The following is a 22,996-nucleotide window of genomic DNA, read 5'->3' as shown; positions in this document are numbered from 1 at the left end:
AACAAAGTAAATGTATGACTTAATACAGTGTCTCTAAAAAAAGATGTACAGTGAAGATGGATGAGAATGGATTTCCATGCCAACATTATGTGTGATCTCAAAGCACATAAAAATAAACCTTACTCAAGGTAAAGCAGTATTCATAATGCCTGCCTGGCTGAAGTTCAGACTGTCTCTCATTTGTCTTAACATGCGACATTGTCCCACCACCGAGATTTCCTGGACCTGTGGGAGTTAGACTCCCACAAATAAGGTCATCTTTTGGACAATTCTCATCATGGTAAAGACCATATTCTTGGCCCTAACTTGTTCAGCAAAAAGAATAAGCTATGAGATAAAAAATAAATCTCATACTCCTGCCTAGATGTGCGCCTCCCCCCCCCCCCCAGACTAGTTTATAAAAACAGGACCAAGTGGCACATGCCATTTGTCTATCAGTCAATGAGCTAATTAATTTTTATAAATTGCTATGAGTCCTCTTTATTATCTTCTTAGTTTGTTAACTAACTCAGTATCTCAGACTTCCATCATAATTTATGGTTTATAAAGTGCTTTTCTAACAACAATCCTATAAAGAAGATAATGCAAATATCTCACTCCCATTTTACAGGTAAGGAAATAGGTTCAGAGAGATTATTTCATTTAATCCTTAAGCGAAATGACCTTTATCTGAAAAGTATCTTCCAAACAATTGAAAACGGAAGAATCAACAAATTAACAGCATTTACATAGGACTTTGAGGTTAGAGGAAGAAAGCAAGAAAGACAGAGGTTAAGTGACTTGTTCAGGGTCCCATGACTAGTGAGTATCTGAGGCTGGATTTTACCTCAACAATTCCCGAATCCAAGCCTACTGCATCACCACCTAGCTGTCTCTCATATAGTTAAAAAAGGCTTTTAATTTTGAAGTTGTGAGATTTAGATTCAAATTCAGACTTTGACTCCTGCTAGCTATGTAAACTTGGAATAATCACTTATGCCTCTGTGACTCCATGTCTTCATATGTAAAACAGGGATGATAATTATATTTAATTTTAACCTCAAAGAGTTATTGTGAAAAAATATAGTTTAAACCTTCAAGCAATACACTGTATGCTGTTTCTATTTATAGTGGACCAGCTAGTCAGGATTTAGGTAGCTAGAAATTACTTTAGGTAGAGAGCTAGAATAGATAGTGTAGTCCCAAATTTGTTGGGGGTTGAAGAGGCCTTTGCAGGTCAGGCTGAGTGGGAGGAGAAAAAAGTTCATTAGATCTAGGGACTCCATCACCCTGGTCCACTGACTAACCCATCCTGTGTTTGAGAAATAAATCAATTTACTGTTTATACCATTGAGAAAGCAGTCAGATTGTGTTACCACCATCATACTGCAGTGAGGCCTAACATCTGGGCCTAAAGCCTGTGATCAACTACTATCGGGTACAGCACTGGTCCACACCTCTAACCCAAACCTACTGACTTCTACCAGTTCCAATACTCACTTATTTCAACATCAATAAACAGAGTGTATTATAGCTGAAACATGAATTTCACCTCCCCATATGTACCCCAAAATAAGGTAAAGGGTTAGGCTAAACAGAGCACCTACAATGGGAATCATGAGACCTGCCAAGGTTAGAATATGAAGCCTCAGTTTCCTTCTCTGGAAAATATAGTAATACTTGTACCATGCACACCTCCAAAAGTTGAACTCTGTAAACTTGAAAACATTTACATAAGTAAATATGAGTAATTAGCAACATCTCTAATGAGTACTTCCCTGAATCTGGTGGAGTATCTACAATTTGCCAAAAAAAAAAAAAATGCTAATTACCACTACTGCTACTAATATCTCTACAACTTTGTGAAATGCTTTATATACACTACCACTTTTGATCAATACAAAAAACCTGTCAAGCAAGTACTATATGTTTATTACATAGATTTACAGATGAGGAAAGTGCAGCTAACCTGAGTTAAAATGAGAGGAGAAGAAAAAGAGCTAACATTTTTGAAGCACTTTACATATTGTTTGGCCCTCACAATAACCCTGAAGATATGTGTTAGTACTATCCCCATTTTACAGATAAGGAAGAAGGCATCACTGAAAAGCTAAGTGATTTACTTAGATCCATAGCTACTAAGGGTCTGGGATAGGATTTGGATTCAGGTCCTCCTGATTCCAAGTCTGGCATTCTGTGGACTAGGCAACTTAGCTGCTTTATTTAGTAAACCTAATATTTATATGGTACTTTAAAATCTTGAGAAGTGCTTTACATATATGAACTCTTAGCTAGTAAACGTCAAGAGCGGGATTAAAAAACCCAGGTGTTTCTTGCCATTAAGTCTAGCACACTTTCCTTTATACTACATTGTTACTGACTTAGATATAGGCCATATGCTGATCCTTATGACCACAGCTGGGGAGAGATGCCCAGAGCAGTGGTGGGCCTAGGCATCATACTAATTTTCATCACCTGAACCCAGGGAGATAGAGACTGGAGTGAATCAAGTATTCCATAAGGGTCCAGCAGATGATATTTTTAGAGCTGCCTCGCATGGCAAGGGTAATGGTTGAGTTCTTTTCCTTTGTCTATTTTTAAATATTGCAAATCATAGGATTTCTGAAGAGGAAGCCAGCAGCATCAGGGTAGCAAGCCACCTTTCTGAAGGAAGGAAGAAAATATTTGTGTTAAAAAGCCAGCACTGTCCATCATATATATGTCCTTACCACAGCCTAAACACAAGCCCCTAGAGTACTTGAGGTTATTAGAATTGAGGCAAGCAGTAGAAGAAATCATAGATTAATTAAGCTGAGAAAAACCTAAGAAAAATCTCAAAACATGTTAAAGATGGGAGGAAAAAAAACCAAACATAAAAACACAGAATATTACAATCACAACATGACAGCTTCAAAGATTCTCAGAGTTCATACAGAGGCAACCCTTTCACTTGAAAGACAAGGAAACTGAGTCACAAAGAGGTTAATGAGGTTTGCTTAGGGTCATACAGATAAAAAGTGATAAAGTCACAATTTATACTTTCCAAATTAATCTGGACTTTACAACAAAGAAGGGAAAAAGATCATGATTATAATATGAACTCTGCCACTCTATATTCTATATAACTCTTGTGTGCTTTGGGATTCTGCTACATATGAAATATATAATAGAAGTCAAAATAAAACTATGTAAAAGGGCTAAGAGAAAATGACTATTTGCAATTCCTATCAGAATAAGTTTTAACAATCCAGAACATGAGCAATGGAGAAAAAGATGATTTGACAATGTTATTAACAAGTACTATTCTGGGGTAGTAGTCTAAATACAAGAATCCCTTATAATACAGGGAGCTTTCAGGTTTATAAGATGCTTCTTCATTAAAATTTTGTACAATAGGAAGTAGAAACATAGATGAGGAAACTGAGGCATACAAAATCTCCCATATCTTAGAGGCAGTTACACAGGACATGGATAGAATAAAGATTCAAGTTCAAACCCAGCCTCAGATACAAACTTGCTATGTAGCTTTAAGCAAATCATTTAACTTCTATCTGTCTTAGTTTCCTCATCTATGAACTGGGAATAATAATAGCATCTATTGTCTAAGTTTATTGTCAGGGTAAAATGAGATATTTATAAAGTTCTTTACAACTATTAAACCTTTATGTAAATGGTATTTATTATTATTTATTATTATCAATATTGTTATTCCCATTTCCACCTTACAGTTCAAACTTAAGCCTAGTACTTTTTCTTTTTTTTAAGATTCAAAGCTAAATTTATTCTTTTTTTTCTTAATCAATAGAATTTAATTCCAGGTATCTTGGCCCCTCTGTCCCTTTCACAAACCATAGAAGGCATCATCTGGCAAACATATGCATAAACCCAGGACTTTCTGATTTCATTTCGAGTATGTAGTATTACTCTTTTACAACTAGATTACATGCTAGTATCCTTAAAACAATCTTTCAATTACAATTCAGACCTGCTTCATAATAGGAATCAAAGGGATCACATACCACTTGACTATACCTCTTATGCACTTATCACGAACTGTTTTCTAACACAGTCTATAAAGTATTAAGATTTAGAATGGATAGAACTTTTGAGATTGTCTAGAGTAGACCTATTGCCTAGCCAATTATTCATTTTTGTGGGTGAGGAAACTGATTCAGAGAAGTTATAAAACTTACTCAAGATCACAGAAGTATTAAATGACAGAGCTGACATTGAAATCGTGTGTGTATGTAAGTGCTGTCCTACGACTAGATTTTCTGTTTCATAAGAGAAATCTTTATGTCTACTAGTGCTGGGGGCATATGTAAATTGCTTATGTTAATTCTTAAGATTTGAGAAAGGAAAGGATCCAGAAAAGTTGTAAAAATGCTTAAAAGTTTAGGATTGTTTTTAATAGAGAAATAAAGTTTGAAGGTTGATCTAACTATGGTCTCCACATATATGCCCAGGGATGATTAACTGAGAAGCACAAATAACATAAGGAAGAAGAGGGGTGAGAGGTAGGAGATTAACTTTATTTTTTTCCCATTGAATGTCCTGAGAAAATAGAAAGCAAAAAGTTGTTTGCCAAATTACACTGTAGCTCACTGCTAGAAAAGTAATTCAAAATCTTCCAGCAGAAATTCCCTAACAATATATATTCGTTCCCAAGGTATCCATTATTGCTTGTTGTGAAAGATTTCATAAAGCTTAGATACTGCAATGATCTAGGAAGAAAATCAAAAGCAAATAATAAAGCTTACTTTAAATTATGACTGTCTTACAAGTAGTCAATTAACCTTAACTTCCCATAAGACCATTCAGCTTTCTGAATTCAATCTGAGAAAATGGGAGAGCAATCAAATGCATGGCTAATTGCAGAGGTAGAAAGATAAGTACTTACTGCTGTCAGGATGGAAGATGACTCTGGTTTTGACACATTGTGGCTGTTGAAGAATATTGATTCTCTGTCTGAAATTGACAACAACAACAACAACAACAACAACAACAACAACAACAACAACAAAAAGGAAAGAAAGAAAAAGGGTCAAAGTTAATGACTAGTTAATGGCTAGCCTTACAGTTAATTCCACTAAGGCCTGGGTTTGGTTATGAACATACCACCAGGGGGCAGCACTAAATAGGCAATCCTGAAGAACCAATTTGAAAGCATCCCTGACTGAAATGTTGGCCACTTTAGTCCTTAACCAGGCATCCCTGGGAAAAGAAGTTTTCCTCAACCCCAATGTGAAGGCCAATGTTCCATATTAAGGACATATGGAATTTCTCAAGAATATTCTTCCTTAAGTTGATTTTTTCCCTGATATAAGAACTTTGAAACTGGAAGGAACCTTAATGAACATATCATCCAACCCCCTCATTTTATACATAAGGAAATGGAGGTATAAGTTAAGTAAAATTGTTCAAGGTCACAAAGTGGTAAGTAGTAGAAACAAGTTTCAAACACAGGTCCTCTGATTCTGACCAGGGCTTCTTCCATTATACCATGTTGTCAAAAGAACTACTTTAAATGAAACTCTTAGTCATTTATCACACTGAGTTTTCCCACTTGCCATATTACCTTTCCTTGGTCAGGCCTTTCACAAATAGGTCTACATTTTCTTTGCAGGTACTTTATACAAACATGAGGCAGAAAAAAAAAATACAACACAGGCTCAAATAGCATGAAATCAAGATCACCCCAAATCATTGGTGTCTGAACTGGGAAGATCATTCACACATGGACAAGCAACACACAGACAAACACACTTTTGCCCTGTACCTGTTCTAACTACCCCTTCCCTTCTGATTTTTTGAACTAGTAGTAATCCAAGACCCCATAAAGTAAATTTAGGAGGAAGCCACAGAGCACCATAAATGATCTATCTGGATAACAGAGAAGCACGTAAACACCTGTGCAGCTATATCTAAACATATAGGCCTGAGAAAGGTTCTTACTGTTCCCTTCCCAACAAGCCAACAATGTCAGAAATGAAAAAACTGACTCTAAGTCTATTATATAAAGGGCTTCCTTTCACATATTCCCTCTGCAATATGGGGCTATATTGGGAAGTATTTCCATTCTGACCCAAGTCAGTCTCTTTTCCTTTTTCCCCACAGTCATTGCCCACTAAGGACTACTTTGTGTCTGGGCTGGCGAAATGATTTGTAAGAAACTGATTTAGGTTCATGCCAAGCTCAGTCTGGAAATGTACCTGGTATATTTCTCGCTAGCCGAGCTTCAAGGCCCATTGCTGCCTTAGCATTTCTGACCTTCCTCTGACTCGCTCTGGAGCCAATCCGGATGGAGGGCATGAAAGACGGTCCAGGAGGGCTGCCTGTCGGGCGGCCTGAGAAAAATAAAAACCCTACAGGGCGAGCACAGACACTACGTTCCAGTGTCTTCCAGACCTCTGCCTCCTCAAATAGGCCACAGGCCCAGAAGGTCAGGAAGCACTGGACACAAGAACATAACCATTGTACAATAGTGCTTTATTGTTAAAAAAAAATACTTACATGTTTATTCTAACTGATTCTTACCAAAACCCTGTGAAGGAGGCAGGGCAAGTGTTATTATACCCAAATAGGGAGACTGAGGCTGAACATGATTGGTCAAATTCAAAAGGATAATTATTGTTAGCGAAAGCAATTCTCCTAACTCCAAAGGCCCAAACTTTCCACTTTCCACTATTATTATCCACTGATTTATGAAGAGGATACTCAGGTTCTGCCTCCTAATCTTTCTTCCATGTGCATTTCAACAGCCCCAGGGAATCTCTATTTTCTGAAGGTTAAGGATAAATACATCCATTTATCCATATGAGAATACCCATTCCTACAAAAAACCTAGATTATCTGCTATTCAGGACTCAAGGCCCTGAGAAATAATAAAATAACAATAATTCACAAATTATGTGTATCACCTTATGTCCTCAGCAGCATTGACCTCAATTTACAAATAAGGAAACTAAGGACTGGAGAGGTTAAATACTTGTCCAAGGTAAACCAAATAATAAATGTCAGGAGTCAGGGCTAATGCCCAGGTTAGAGAAACAAGAGAATAAGAGCTGGAAGGGGCTTTAGAGATCAGATGAAGAAATTAGGTTCCAGAGAAAAAGCTCCCTGACCAAGTGAAGCAAGTTCAGAGAAGAATAAACATGATGATGACAGGACTTTAACCAAGACAAATGACAATTAGTGGAAGAAATCTTGAGATGTTTCCTTTGGAAAAGAGAAAGAGTTATGGCCAGGAGGGGGCAGAGATGGACAGACACAATAACAATCCATAAGAATTCAAGGACCATTAATATGGGAGAAGAATTGGATTTGTTATATTCAGTTACAAGGGGAAGAAATGAAATCAGTGAGTTGGAGGTGGTAGAGAGACAGCCTTTGGCTTCATATAAAGGAGAATGTCCTAACAATGAAAGCAGGAAAAGTGGAATGGCCAGCCTCAGGAAGAGTTTACACTGTATTTGGAGGAATACAGCAAAGATAAATAAGTAAATAAAGGTAATGTGAAGACAGAGAAAAAACAAAAGGATGAATTAGAGTAAGATTCAAGGTGGTTCATTGAAAGAAAATAATCATTCTGAGAAGTGGAGACATGAGAAAGGAGTGGATTTGAGAAAGTGGAGACAACTTGGGAAATGTACTGAGCAGGTAAGAGGCAAAAAATCAAATTCAGAGAAGAGGAGTATTATGATTGAGATGGAATGAAGGGGAGAAATATGAAATCAACTGAGGAAAGTAGACTGGAGTAAGACATCAATGAACTACTGAGGGTTTTTGAGTAGAGGAGTAACATGATAAGATCAGTTCTTTAGCAGGATTATTTGGGAAATTTTGGGAAAGATGGATGGGAGAAGGAAGATTAATGGCAAAGGAACTAATCTGCAGGGTATAGTCCATATAAAATGGTTTCTTGAAATTTGCTAGCTCTTACCATCCCAGGCAAATCACTCTCCTCCTGGCCTTTACATTTCCTCATGAAAAGGAGAGTGTTGGACTAGAGAATCTCCAAATTCTAATCTAATTCCAGTTATTCCAATTCTAAAACCCTATGACCACTTCAGGGGACTGGCCTTCTTGCAAACATCAGCATGAGTGTACCTGCCAAGTACACATAAATAAAACTGGCAACGCCATCCACCTATTACTTATTTAATTTTTGTTACCATTTATTTTAATATTTTACATATCATATATATATAAAACATGACAATTATATAATACACATGATTTGTTATAAAAGTAATAAATTATACTAAATGTGCTAATCTAAGACAAATAAATTCTTATATTAAGTATGTTAAAAAATCTGTCTTATTCTTTTTTCCATTCAATCACTATTTCCTTCTCCAATGAATTTTATATATGTGTTGTAATGGGGATAATTTGAGGAAAGGTATGTGGGATAAGGGAATTTTGGAAGGAGGTTGTCAGAGACTTGCTTAAGTGAGTAATCTAGGTTACAGGTAGGCTGGGATTAAGGAGATTCAGGATATAATAGGACTGAAGTCAGGAGTATAACACAGAAGGTAAACAGTGATCTTCAGGGAGAGGAGAAATTAAACTAAACAGACAAACAGCAGGCTTTACAGAATGGGACTTAGACTCATATACAGGCTGAGGGAAATAGACTAAACTGAAATTAACAAACAGGGTTTAGTTAATTTCACAGGAAAGGACTTGTTTTGAAGTTACACCTTCCTTCTAGATGGATACCCCGGCTTCCCTTCAAGCCCAGAGTATGTTGGTTCTTTCCCTCTTCTTCCCTCTCTTAATAACTAACAGACAAATTATACTAATAGGTCTGTTGAAACATAAAAGGGTTTATTATCTTTAAAGAATGATTTGTCAGGAAAGTGGATTGAGGAAAGCCCTAACAGTTGTCTCAGGAACTTCAAGTGGGGGAAGGGAGGCAGAGATGGAGTCTGAGTAAGGACCTGACTTTAACTCAAGTTTACAAAATGCTATTGATAACTAAAGGTAATAAAAGATGACTGACTAGTTTCTTTATATCTAATGCTGTCAATTAGTTAACCCTTCACAGATTTGAACTCCTCTCTAATTACTCTCCTTATCAACTCCACAGACATATAAGGTAAAGGAGGGAAGGTAGGAAATAATATTGGGAAGGAAGATATAAAGGGTTTATCCAAAATAACAATTTCTTAAATAAATATTTCAAAACTAGGCTAAATTTCAATACTACAGATAGGTAAGGAAGCAGCTCAGTTGGTTAGACAACCTCTCTCCACGGGAGACCCAAACCAACTGTCTTTTCCTCAAGATTCCAAACCCCTAACTGCTTTTCAGAACTCAGCCAAAGCTTGAAAAAACTATATGACCCCCTCTCTCTATACTACAGTGTGTGTGTGTGTGTGTGTGTGTGTGTGTGTATATATATATATATATATATGAAGGAAAGGCTTAATGAATGCTTGTTGATGATGATGATGATGATGATTATAGTTCATGTCCACTGGTATCAAAATGTGGTTTCAGACTCTCCTGGAACACATGGCTAGATAGTTTTGAGTTTGCTATCTCTTTGCCTAGACCCTTTGTCTTGAGTTTAGATTCATTAATAATGCTGCCACCAAGATGACACAGCTGCCATTGCAGGAGCTACCTTTGCAAATTCCCAGACCAAGAAAGGGAGAGCCCCAGAGAAACAAATAAGCAGAAAAAGCCAGGTATTGTAGCTGCTTTTGCAAAGATGAGAAAACCAGTAGTGTAGAGAAGCAAAGGACTTGCCCAAGACTAAGGAGAGAGGAATAAGAACAGGTAGTTTAACCCTTAATATAATATTCTAATCTCCTGGGGGAGTGGTTCTCAAGCAGAAACTCCAGGGCCTAAATTCTAATCAAGCTTATTAAAAAAGATAATGTATGAAGTGTCTTCTATTTGTAGAAGACTCTGCAGTAAGATACAAAGACTAATAATACAGTCCTTAAGCTTATTAATCATGGACAAAAACAAGTTCTCCAGAACTTGAAACAAGGAGTAATCTCAGCAGCTCCATTTAGCATTTGTCTCCTCCAATTTGCCATAGGCCCAGTCTCACTTTGGCAATTATAGAAAAGTAACAACCACATTTCCTAAATAGTCCATAATCTCAAAATATCAGTAAACTGCTGACTGAGACTACTTTTGCTTCATTCAGGGCCTGTGTTCAGATATGATTTTGCTACTGCTATAAAATGGGTCACAAAAGACAGTGGCAATAATAAAGAAAAGATCTGAGACAAGCCAGAATTGTTTAATTGGTACAATGAATTCTCAGGGAGGAAATTCCATCTACCAATGCAGATCAGCACCTTTTTCTACAACTTAAATCTTAAAAAGTTATCTGTGGGCACTGAAAAGTTAGTTGACTCGCCTAGGATCACATCCAGTACAAGTTCAAGATGGGACTTGCTTCAGGACTCTGCTCTAAAGACTTCTCAGCAATAACAGTTTAAGGGAAAGTTTTACCTTATGATTTTTACAGGGCAAAGGCAAATAAACACAAATTGTGGGTACTAAGTGAATACTCATAGATAATCAGGATGATATACTATATCATATATGAAATGATATACTAACTGTGCTACCCTGGGTGAGTCACTTAACTCCTTTTTGCATCAGATCCTCATCTGCAAAATGGTGATACATTAGAGAAGGAAATGACACACCTTTCCAGAACATTGCTAAGAATCACATGGAGTGTCAGATATGACTAAATTATTGAACAACAATGATGATATACATATAAACAAAGAGAAAGTTATTAAGCCCATGGCTATTTAAAATCTTTAGAATGTTAAGGTTATAAAGGAAGGTAGGAATAATCTAGCATAAGAGCTTTCAAGTTTTGTTTTGTTTTTTAATAGAAAATCATACCCTTAGAAAGCCATGTGTATGGAATAAAATTTTTAAATTATGATAATTAGGAATTATTTAGAGCAGTGATGGGCAAACTACAGCCTGTGGGCCAGATTTGGCCCCCTGAAATGTTCTATCCAGCTGCATGACATTATTCCTAATCTGACAAATACAATGAGTAGGATACAATACAATGAAAAAGAGTTGCAGAGATAGACTTTATCTTATGTATTATGTGTACACACATTTAAAAAAATAAAACTAAACTAAAAATCTTGGCCAGACAATACTTTGTCATCAGGGACACAATATGGTTATCTAGGATCTAATCTAAAGTCATTTTATAAATGGAAGTGAAAGGCAAAAGATATTCACAGATCTAGGTACCATGTCCTTGCCCATAATCTTAGACAAATCACTTCCCTTCCCTTCCCTAGCCTTAGTTTCATAAAAGGTGACAGAATTGAGATATCTATGACATATATATATTTAAGCCCTTACTTTTTACCAAATATATAAAGAACTAAGTTAATGTAAAGATGAAGGTTGAGGAAAAAGAATTTTGGAGACCGAATATTGCATGAGGGGAGCATGAGACAACTACTTCAGTGGGAGACAGCAGGGAATTCTTGGAAGAATTCCAGAGGAAGGGGCTTTCGGTTTGGAGAACTCAAGGAGGGAGGAAGCTGCAACCTTGTTCTAAACGAACTCAAAGCTAACCCGTGGACTTCCCTGAACAGATGTGAATCCTGAAATCCTGTTTCTCTGTCAGCAGCCATATTACTACCATTGACAAAGGAATATCTTGACCACTGGGGAGTCAGGACTCTATCTGGGAGCAGACACCCAAATCTTCCCGTCCTCACCCTTGCCTTACTGAGAAACCCCATTCAAACATAATTATAATTTAGTATATAGACAGGATCTAGAGATAGAGGGAAGGGAAAGAGGTTTGGGTAGTAGCCTGAATTGGCTCCCCAAAGTGAAGAACCTTGAGCTAGACACTTAGGGTGACCAAATTCCCTCTGACCAACACCCTCATCAACTACTCTGATTATCCTAATAAAAAAAATAGCAGTCAGATAGTGAGATGTGGATTTATTACAAGGAGAAGAGGGGTCTCATAGCATTTGCCTGGCTGAAACCATCTCAGACCCAGAACCCCTGAGGAGCCATTGACTGGATAAGGGGGGAGGATTGTGTTGACCCAGTCTCTGGGCCAGACCAGACAGGGTCCTCACATACCTCACCTTTTGTGAAAGCCTTTCCTCTAACCACTGAGGGCTGGCACCTCTCTGGAAGACCACCATCCTGGAGAAACCCCTCTAAGTTTGTTTCAGTATTGGTGGCACCACAAGAGAGGAAAGAGAGAAGCAGATCGCTAACCCATCTCTCTTTCTCACCTAACCCCTCTCTAATTGGGCCATTAATAGTCAAATGTACAAAAAATAAAGCCATTCCCCAATCAATAAATGGTCAAGGTAATGTGAATAGGCAGTTTTCACATGGTGAAATCAAAACTATCAATAAGCACATGAGAAAATGTTCTAAATCCCTCCTGATTAGAGAAATACAAATTAAAACAACTCTGAGATACTGCCTGCACTTTGACCCAGCTATACCACTGCTGGGTGTGTACCCCACAAAGAGATAATAAGGAAAAAGACTTGTACAAAAATACTCATAGCCACACTTTTTGTGGTGGCAAAAAAAACAAACTGGAAAATGAGGGGATGCCCTTTGATTGGGGAATAGCTGAACAAATTGTGGTATCTGATAGTGATGGAATACTATTGTGCTGAAAGGAATGATGACCTGGAGGAAGTCCATGTAAACTGGAACAAGCTCCGGGAATTGATACAGAGTGAAAAGAGGAGAACTAGGAGAACATTGTACACAGAGACCAATACTCTGTGGCAAAATCGAATGTAATGGACTTCTGTACTAGTAGCAATGCAAGGATCCAGAGGAACTTAGGAGAAAGAATGCTCTCCACAATCAAGAGAAAGAACTGTGGGAGCAGGAATGCATTAGAAAAATATGTGATTGACCACATAGTGCGATAGGGATATGATTGGGGTTATGATGTTAAAAGATCATTCTACTGCAGATGTAAATAACATGGAAATTGGTTTTGAACAATGATACATGCATAACCAAATGGAATTGCTTGTCGGTTTAGGGAGGGGGGGAAATAAAGGAGGATCATTAATCATGTAACCATAGAAAAATATTCTAAATTAAAAAAAAAAAGGGGGGGGGGGATCCTTACTTTCTGTCTTAGTAACAACTCCAAGACAAGGGCAAGGGCTAGGCAAATGGGGTTAAGTGATTCGCCCAGGGTCACATAGCTAGAGAGTATGTGAAGTCAATTTGAATTCAGGTTCTCCTGACTCCAGACCTGGCTACCTACTGTGTCGCCTACCTGCCCCTGAACTATTTCTAAAAAAATTTTGAAATTGTATTTCAATATAAGTGGTTTCCTTTATAATTGTAGGATCTTATATATTTAAAAAACATCCTAGAAGAGGTCTATAGCCTCTACCAGACTGCCAAAAGGGTCTACAATGCCAAAAAAAGGTTAAGAACACCCACACCCTCAGGGTAGATGAATGAAACCTCTTGGCTTGTAATACAGGGCCTTTTCAGATATCTAAGAACAGAATCATTTTCATTTGTCCTTCCCCCTCTATTTTACCATCCCCAAGTCTATGTATCTTATAACAAATTGGTAATGGTAATAGTAGTGCCAGGAACACAGTAAAACTATAAAGAGTCAGCATAAACAAAACCTTGCTTAATAAAATGATGTTTCAATGAGGCAGGGCTGCATTGAACTAGGACCATTTGTTCTAGAATACTGCCCTGGGATCTATCACTTCTGATGGTACTCCAGGAAAAAGACAGAATTTCTGAAAATTTTGAGACCTCTGACAACCCACCAGCCCCCCAATTTTTTTTAATGAAATTCATTTTACAATGTTTCTCCCCCACTTTTTAACTGATACTATGATATCAGCCGTGTTGTCAGAGAAAAAGCTAATTAAATGCCAATTATGTGCCAGGGCCTATGAAAAGTGCTGGGACATTGGGTATTTCTAGGGACACACTTGGTAGCTTCTCATCAATTTCTGTCCTTAAAGAGTTGCCATGGGGTCACAGCCAAAATGTGTTAAACAGCACTTGGATCCCATTTTTTTGACTTCGTCAGTACTATTTATGACTAATACTACTATTATAATAAGATAATAATAGTTTATATGATTTTGATTATTTAAATAGCATTTACTATACACCAGATTCCTGGGGTCATTTGTAAATGTGAAATAACTACATGGTTACAGTCTTTTGGAAAATACAAACATATTGTACATGAATATGGTTGTACTGTTAAATTGATCAAGCTTGGCATAATTGGAAATGTATAAGACTGGAGGGGGGGAAAGGACCAACAGAAATATTTTTTTCCTCTTGAATTTTTACTCTTGCATCTCAGTAGCCTCACCTCCTCATTTACTTATGATTTTCCCATTTCTTTTCTTCACATGCCTCACCCTGGAGAATCATACTTGCGATGGCATAGGGAGAAAGACTCTCCAACAGGTGTAAGGAGAAGGCTATTTCCAAGCCATGAGGTGACTGGTCCTGTGTATGTGCAGGAAAGGATTGCCCAGGAGAGAAAAACTGAGAGGGATCCAAGTGAGAGTGTGGAACAGCTGAACTTAATTTGAGAGTCGGAGGGAGAACCAAGCAAGGTACATGCATGGGAAGGAAGTTGCAATGGAATAGAATCTAGGAGTTTAGAAAGATACATCTGTCAACCAAAAAGCAAGCAAGAATATTATCTAAGGGGAGCAGCTGGGTAGCTCAGTGGATTGAGAGCCAAGCCTAGAGATGGGAGGTCTTAGGTTCAAGTCTGTCCTCAGACACTTCCCAGCTGTGTGACCCAGGTCCTAGGTTCAAATCTGCCCTCAGACACTTCCCAGCTGTGTGGCCCTGGACAAGTCACTTGACCCCCATTGCCTAGCCCTTACCACTCTTCTACCTTGGAGCCAATACAGAGTATTGACTCCAAGATGAAAGGTAAGGGTTTAAAAAAAAAAGAATATTATCTAAGTTTAGAAAGCTCTAAAGTTATCAATTTCTCTTTAAGAGAGACATATCAATTGTTTCTAAAGACAGTACCTTGGTTGTTTTTTTAAAAACATATTGCTCAAATTAGAATCACTCACTTCAATCACTTCAGTAGCCTACCAATACTCAAATCATTAATATCAACATTAGTTAGCATTTATGCAGCACTTTAAGGTTTACAAAGTGCATTACAAATATTCTTTCATTTCATCCTGAAACCATCCCTGGGAGATAGATGCTATCATCTTCATTTTATAGATGGGAAAACTGAGTCAAAGAAAAGTAAAATGACTTGAGCAGAATCACTTAGCTATAAATTATCTAAAGTTATATATATGGCTGTCAACTCAGGTCTCTGACTCCAGGCCCAGTGCTTTTGCCTATTACTGCTACAGCCTGAAGCAGAGTCAGACTCACCCAGCACTGATTTAATGACTACTGGGTCCAAGAACATAAGCTCTGCTCTTAAAGAACTTAAAATTTAGAGGAGATACGGTATTTTATTAAACCAACTATGGAGTCTCTGTTATATGTACAACTTTGTATTTGGAAAATGAAGGAGTTATTATGTTCCATAATGCCCTGTTCAGCCCTATATTTGTGATCCTTTATTCTGAACACTTAAATGGCTATGATGTGGACCTTCCCCTATATTTGCCAGCTGAAGTACTACCTATTCAATAATTTATTAACTCAAATATCACTTGTTCTACAAAGCCTTCCATGGATACCAGCCTCTGCTCTACTTTTGTCAATATTTTCCTCCTTAAATTTGCATAAAAAGTTTTGATTCACATCTTGAGAAATAATGTATACAACATAAGATGTGTATTGTAAGTATTTGTGCTTTATCTCCCATATAGATTTTAAGTTCCATGAAGGCAGGGACAATACATACCTTACCTAAACACTGTATTTCTCCCACTGTCTAGACCAGACCTCTACACATACTGGCATTTAATAAATATTTCAGAGAATCAAAGAGTCTCATAATAAGCCAGAGTACCACCTACTTCCTTCCTTCAGCCCATACTTGAACAAGAAACCCATGAAAATATTCCTCCCAAATGGTTGTCAAGTCTCTTATTATAGACCTCCAATTTAAAAAAAAAATCAAGCTCAATCTGCTTTTAGATATCTCTAAATGTCATGAAGATTTTCTTTATACTTTATCCATTCCCAATGAACTATCCCTTGATTCAGTAGTATTCTTAGAATCTTTTGATATTGGATGCTTCCTTCTCTTGAATAAGATTCTCCATCTCTTAGTTCTTGGTATCATCTTTTTGTCCCCCAGGTCCCCTCACCTCCACTCTCCTGGCTTCCTTCAAGTCCCAGCTAAAATTCAACACCCTTCTCAATCCTCCTTAATTGTAAGACCTTCCTTCCACTGAATATCTCCAACGTATATTGTAAATAGCTTATATATGGTTTGTACAAATTTGTTTGCATGTTAATTCCTCCATTAGACAGTGAACTCTTTGAAAGCAAAAACCATTTTGTGCTTTTCTCTTCTATTTCCAGCATGTAGCAGAGCTTCTAGGACAAAGTATGTACTTAATTAGTGCCTGTTGCTGACTTACCTATCTGCAATGAGGAAGTTTACATGCCTAAAATTCTAAAGCCTGAAAAATCATACATCCAAAATTCAAATAAATAAGTGTGTGACAAGACTGAATACAATTAGCTTATGAGTCATCTTCCATTTCCTAATATTTCTCAAAGATCAGTTTTTAGAAGCCTCCCCACTGGTCTTCCTGATCCTTTGTGACTCCTCATCATTCAATTACTAGATAAATGATACAGAAACACATGGTAAGTTCTTTGTGTTCATTCCTTATGGGCAAATCAGAAATCTCTTTAATGGACTTCATTATTAGGACAAATTTGATTTTTTTGGATGGTAAACAGGCTTATATGCTCCAGCAAAGAAATTTTCTCTGGCATCAAGAGGCAAGTTAAGGGACTGCTAGGTGGCTCAATGGAGAGAGAGCCAAGTCAGAGACAGAAGAATGTTGGTTCAAATCGAGCTTTAGAGCCTTCTGAGTTGTAAATGCCCAGGCTAAATCACTTAGCCTTGATTGCCTAGACCTTAATCATTCTTCTGTCTTGGAACCAATACTTAGTATCAATTTGAAGACAGAAGGTCAGAGTTTAAAAAGCAACAATCAAGTCTATAGAGTGATGACTGACTTTCTCCTCTGACCCATAAGCAAACTGAAGACAGGTTCTCAAGAGATGGACCCATAGTATGTTCTGAGACACAGCAGTCTTAATGGAAAAAACAAAATCTGCTGCTGTTTAACAATTTTTATAGCATGCTTATATATGTTACTACTTGTAATCCTCCCAATTGATGCTCCATGAGACAGAGGAGGAAAATGAAGCTCAGAAAAAACTTAATTTGCCCAAGGATATTCAAATGATAAAGAATGGAGCAAAGATTACAATCCAAATGTCTAGACTTTGAGAAGAGTGCTTCCTCTCCCTCTTCAACCTCCCCATTCTATGAAGTCTCAACACTCCCTTGGATATATTTGGTCTAGTATATTTGTTTTTAAGGGAAAATTTTTATTAATATTTTATCTTTATTTTTAGTGACATTTCCTAACTATGCCTGGGTATGTCAAGGATCTACTTAGGCTAAGTATACCTCGCACAACTGAGCTGATGAAATGAATTGCTTCCCCATGGTTTCTGTGACCATGAACATCTGCTCAAGAACAGAAGATTATCCTTCTGGACTATCTTTGCTTCCCAGTTTTTTAATAAGGCAAGAGAGGCAGGTGTACTAACCTTTTAATGACCTGGTTCCAAAAGTATCTTTTCTACAATATATACTAAGCCGATAAGGGTCAGCATTGTAAAGGGTTCTTGATAAATTACCTGACATTCCTGCAGAAAAGTTCTTCAAAGATGGTCTCTGTACTACAGTGTAGGATTCGCCCACCACAAACACCTTGTATAGGACAGCATTGTGATTGATGAAGTTCTGAATCACGCAAGGGGGCTTGATGGCACTGAGGCCTTCCTTGTTGAAGATGATGGCCATCTGATGAAATAAGAAAACTAATTCAATTCTGTCCCCACTTATTTCAATGTATGGTTATTAATCAGCTAATATTTGTATTGCACTTGGTAGATTGTCTGGCATATAGTAAGGTACTTAATAAATGATCATTAATTGACGCTCAGCATTAGGTAAATAAAAAAGATTACACAAAGCTAATTAAATGAGATGATTACTATATAAGATATGTGTAAATATGATGAGCCAAACTGGACCTAGTCTCAAGGAACGGAATTATAATAAAAGGAATTCAGATGTGTACACAAATAAGTGTGATACAAGATAAATAAGAGGGGGAAAGGAGAGACAATTTGGCAGGGCAGTTTGAGAAGGGAGAGATTCATCTGGAGGAAGTAGGGAGAGGATCAAGGAAGGCTTGAATTAATCATTAAGTATTTTTAAAGCACCTACTATGTGATAAGAGGCACTAGGAATATTACAGCAAGAAAAATAATTTTAAAAACCAAAATTATTGTTATAATCACATACAATATGAAAATATAATAAATGACTAAAAATAATAAAAACAGAAATAATTCTTGCCCTCAAGAAGCCTGCACTCTATCTGGTGAGAAAATATGTAACATGTTTTATGAATATATGATAATGATATGATATAATATGATCTAATAGCAAAGGACAATAGCACCTGGGAAGCTCAGTGGATTGAGAGTCATGCCTAGAGACAGGAGGTCCTAAGTTCAAATCTGGCCTCAGACACTTCCCAGGCATGTGACCCTGGGCAAGTCACTTGACCCCCATTACCTACCCTTACCACTCTTCTGCCTTTTAGCCAATACACAGTATTTACTCCAAGATAGAAGGTAAGGGTTAAAAAAAGAAAGAAAAGAAATGAAAATGATGTGCAAACAAATCAATAAAAGTTAATTTAAAAAAAAAAGAGCCTGATGCTTGAACTGAACTTTGAATGGGGTGGGCTCAAATGAAGAGATTTCAAGCAACTAAGGAATACATAACTTACTTATAATGTGCCAGGAAGTGTGCTAAATAATGGGAATTAAGAATGCAAAAGAATACAAGGAAGGAAGGAAGGAAAGAAGGGAGAGAGGAAGATGGAGAGATGCATTTAAATAGCATTATTGAGTGACTGGCCCTGGGCTTAACAAATACCTCTGTGGGATAGATGCTATTATCACCTGAATTTTTTAGATAAGGAAACTGAGATAGAGAAAAGTTAAGTGACTCACCTAGGATAACACAGCTAATAAGTGTCTAGGGCCATATTTAAACTCAAGTCTTCATGAATCCAGATCTGGTGGTCTAATTGTACCACTGAGTCTCTGATATAAATATACCCTACCTCCTCAACATAACTCTTGCCCAATGAACTATAAAACCTAGTTTTAAAACATGACTTTACCATACTTATTAGAGATATACAAGTCACTTGAGCCCTGAGACTCAGTTTCCACATAGGTAAAATGGAGATCATAACACTTATTGTATCTACATGACAGGATTATTGTTCAGTTTTATAAATCATAAGCCTTAGGTAAATCTCAATGAATAAACATATATTAGCACCAAACTTATGCTAGGCACTATGGGAATACAGACACTGATTAGGGAGACAAATATAAAATTTTTACTATTGTCTTTTAAACCTACCCAAACTTCTCTAAATGGTTCACCATCACTGTCCTAAATGTTGCTTTATCTTGATTTCTAACTTTGTTTTTTTGCATTCTCTCATGTATGCTCCCTTAGGAGAATACCTACTGTGTGAAAGCACCAAGTTAGTAGCTGGGCAAATATAAAGTTCAGTGTGAGATAATGAGGGTAGATGAGGTTAGCAACCAAAAAAACTAAGTCCAAAGAACAGAAAAATAAACTAGTTCACTAGTAGCTCTTGCTAGATACTCACAACAGTAATTCATACTTTGATGATGATGCTGCATTAGAACTGCTTCCTTTACTAGTAAATTTCTGTCATAGTTCCTTTTTTTTTTTTAAATCCCTTACCTTCTGTCTTAGAACTGATACTAAGAACCAGTTCTAAGGTGAAGAGGAGCAAGGGCTAAGCAAACTGGAGTTAAGAGACTTGCCCAAGGTCACATGGCTAGAAAGTATCTGGGGTCAAACCTGCACTCAGGTCTTTGCAATTCATAGGCCAGGTGTTCTATCCACTAAGGCGCCCAGCTGGTCTGTCATAATTCTAGATCCTAATTCCACAGTTTTTTAACAAGTATTCATGCATTACCTTCAGGAATTATTATTTTCTTCCTAAATGTACTCACTTGGTCAAGGTACCTTTAAAGTGGGGGTAAGAGGCAAAAGAAAAGAGACTGACACATAATGCTTTAACCTTTTCAGACTGTGAAGCCTCACATGCAGATCATTAATTCTTTTTGGAATCCATCAATCCTCACTGGCAGATTCATTAATTCCTTGTCACCTTCAATGATAACCACTTTTCTCTTCTACTTTCCTGATATCTTTTAGTATTTTCTTTACTCCATGGCATGGTTATAACCAGGGTTAGGGAAAGGTCCAGTCTTAGTTAAACACAAGGGTGGAATCAATTTACTAGGTAGATGTTTGGAGAAGAGAAACTCAGTCCAAAGCCGGATTTAGAGTCAAAATGTTTCCAACTGTGAAGTGTGAATCAAACTTTCTTTGTCTATCAATTAGCAACTTTTAATTTAATCAACCAAAAACTGAAAACACCCCCACTTAATATTAATACTTTGTTAGCCAACAAGAGAATTCACAAGCCACTTAAAGAATTCACACTCTAAAACTCAATCAGTCAGGAACTTGTGAATCCTTTTGATAAGAGTTTACACCTTCAGAGGATGAGAGGTGTGAATCCCACAGATACTGGCCCCCTGTGCAGTGCTAGGTAATTTGGAAGCTATGATTGTAAAGAGGGGAAGGGACAAAAAAGGACTACAAAAGTCCCAATCTTCTTTCAGCTAGAGAGTCTCCTGCAAGCAGTCTTCTGGAGATAGTATTCAGATAGTGATCATTGTCATCATCTTCAACTGGTCACCTGCCTCTTGGAGGTAACTTGGGACTTGGACTGCCTCTTGGGTGAGTGAGTAGTTGGCCTTCCTTTCCTGGTATCTGGAGAGAGATTCGTTTCAAAGAGGCCTTCCCTTCTTGGAGAAAGCTGGGTGGATGAAACTCCAGGTCAAGAGTTAACAAGCCCTGCCAAGCTGAGCTGAGCACAGGATCAATATTTAGTGTGATAGGGTAGACATCTTCTCTACCCTCTTTTTGTATTTCTCTACTTTCACTCTTTCCATCCTTTTGTAAATAAAAGCTATTAAAAGTCATTTTAACTTGAGCTATAATATTTTAAATCAGCGATCACAAGATTATTTTAGAATCCTCATATATTTAGTCAAACTCTTAATTCTAATTCCTTACACAACTTTGGTGGCTAGGATATATCAGATATTAAATTCCCCTAGGATCTCCTAGGTTGTTAGGGGGTGTTGAATGAAGAAAGATTTTCTTGGTCCTCAGTTAACTGCAAAATCATAGGCCCACACTGTAGAGGATCTATTGCTCCATGGGCCACCAGTTATTTAGGTTGCATATGCTATGTTAAAACATGCTATGCTAAGCTGAATTTGATATTCTTTCAAATAATTAACCCCTGACTTTAGTATTCTTTCAAATAAAATGTTAGATTTCCATAGAGTAATAAGGACAGTAAGTTTTATTTATTTGGGTTAAGGTTTCTCCGGCCCCAGAAGCTAACAAACTATAATAAAACCTGGGGTTTGTCTTTTTATGGACATGAACACATATATACATCCATTTATGTGTGGGTGTGCACATGGAGGAAGGAAGAGATGAGTCAGTCTGGGGTTTAGCATTAGTGTCATTCAATTCGACTTTTAGATGAAAGTTCCATTTGGAATAAAGAAGGAATTAGGCCAGGTGATCTTCAAGTTCTTTTCTAGCTTTGACATTCCATTATCTATTTTTTGGTTTTTTGCCTTGAATTGTAACACTCAATGTTCTAAGATCCCTTTCAAGTCTAAATGTGTATATTCTAGATTCTAATATACAATGATTCTATCAAGTTTTAAGAATTAAAAGTAAAATCCCCTGGCATTCTTTGTCTTAACAAGAAATCTGAGAACTTAGTGGTATTTCTTGACAATCCAAACAACATAAGGGGCCCCATCTCCCTGCCTTGATTTTTACGTCATGGATCAGAGGGGGAAACCCAATAAAAACATGTATGAGATGACAGTGTCAAGAGATTAATTTCAAGACATCTGGAAACTCTCAGGACAATATAAAATCTTAATCCTAAGAGAATCAGCCCTTAGCATGTATGTTTCAATAAACACTAGATAATTTCTATTAATGGCTATAGAATAGTAATTCTCTTATAGTTATAGATTGCAGAGTAAAATAGAGAATATAAATCCCGAGGTACCCAGTAGGTTTATTGGGTTACCATTTTATAGGCAGTTAAGTAGAACTAATAGTTAGGTAACTAAAATCACAAAGGTTGGAGAGGTCAGGACCAGACTCTCAATTGCCCATTATAATCTGAGAGTGAACATTAGGCAACAGGGGAAAATGTTCAGCTCTTAAAAACTATTCATTTATACTTGCAATTAAACACTCAAGAAAAACACAAAAAGGATACTGGGCAAACATGAAAAACTGCCTTCATGTCTCTATATTCACATATATGCACACACATATGTATGAATACAGACATATACATGCTTTTCTCTCCTCAGTGCATACCTCTGAGAGAATGTCCCTAAGCTTGCAGTCCTTAGTTCAGATTCAAACTAAGTTCCTGGAACAACATATTACTCTAAAAAAAAAAATCTTTCAACAAGTAAACTGGGTTGTTTTGCAGGTGAAAACAATGATGGAGTGACAAGAAGTAGGCAGACTGAAATAGTCCTAAGGAAAAAAACCCTTTGCTGCAAGACAGGAGGCATG

The 22,996-nt window shown here is 37.2% G+C and overlaps 1 protein-coding gene across 1 annotated transcript in view; it reads right to left on the bottom strand.

Moving 5' to 3' along the window:
* Positions 1-22,996, bottom strand: part of ITPK1 (inositol-tetrakisphosphate 1-kinase) — a 369,408-nt gene that overhangs the window by 34,240 nt on the left and 312,172 nt on the right. Inside the window, exons 8-10 of the mRNA XM_044665036.1 lie at positions 17,869-18,034; positions 6,192-6,326; positions 4,880-4,947 (exon numbers count right to left, since the gene is read on the bottom strand). Coding sequence (XP_044520971.1) covers positions 4,880-4,947; positions 6,192-6,326; positions 17,869-18,034 — 369 coding nt within the window. The remainder of the gene's footprint in view (positions 1-4,879; positions 4,948-6,191; positions 6,327-17,868; positions 18,035-22,996) is intronic.

Source organism: Gracilinanus agilis, chromosome 2 (assembly GCF_016433145.1).
Source record: "Gracilinanus agilis isolate LMUSP501 chromosome 2, AgileGrace, whole genome shotgun sequence".
NCBI classification, from domain to species: Eukaryota; Metazoa; Chordata; class Mammalia; order Didelphimorphia; family Didelphidae; genus Gracilinanus; species Gracilinanus agilis.
This window is presented reverse-complemented; position numbering and strand designations above follow the sequence as displayed.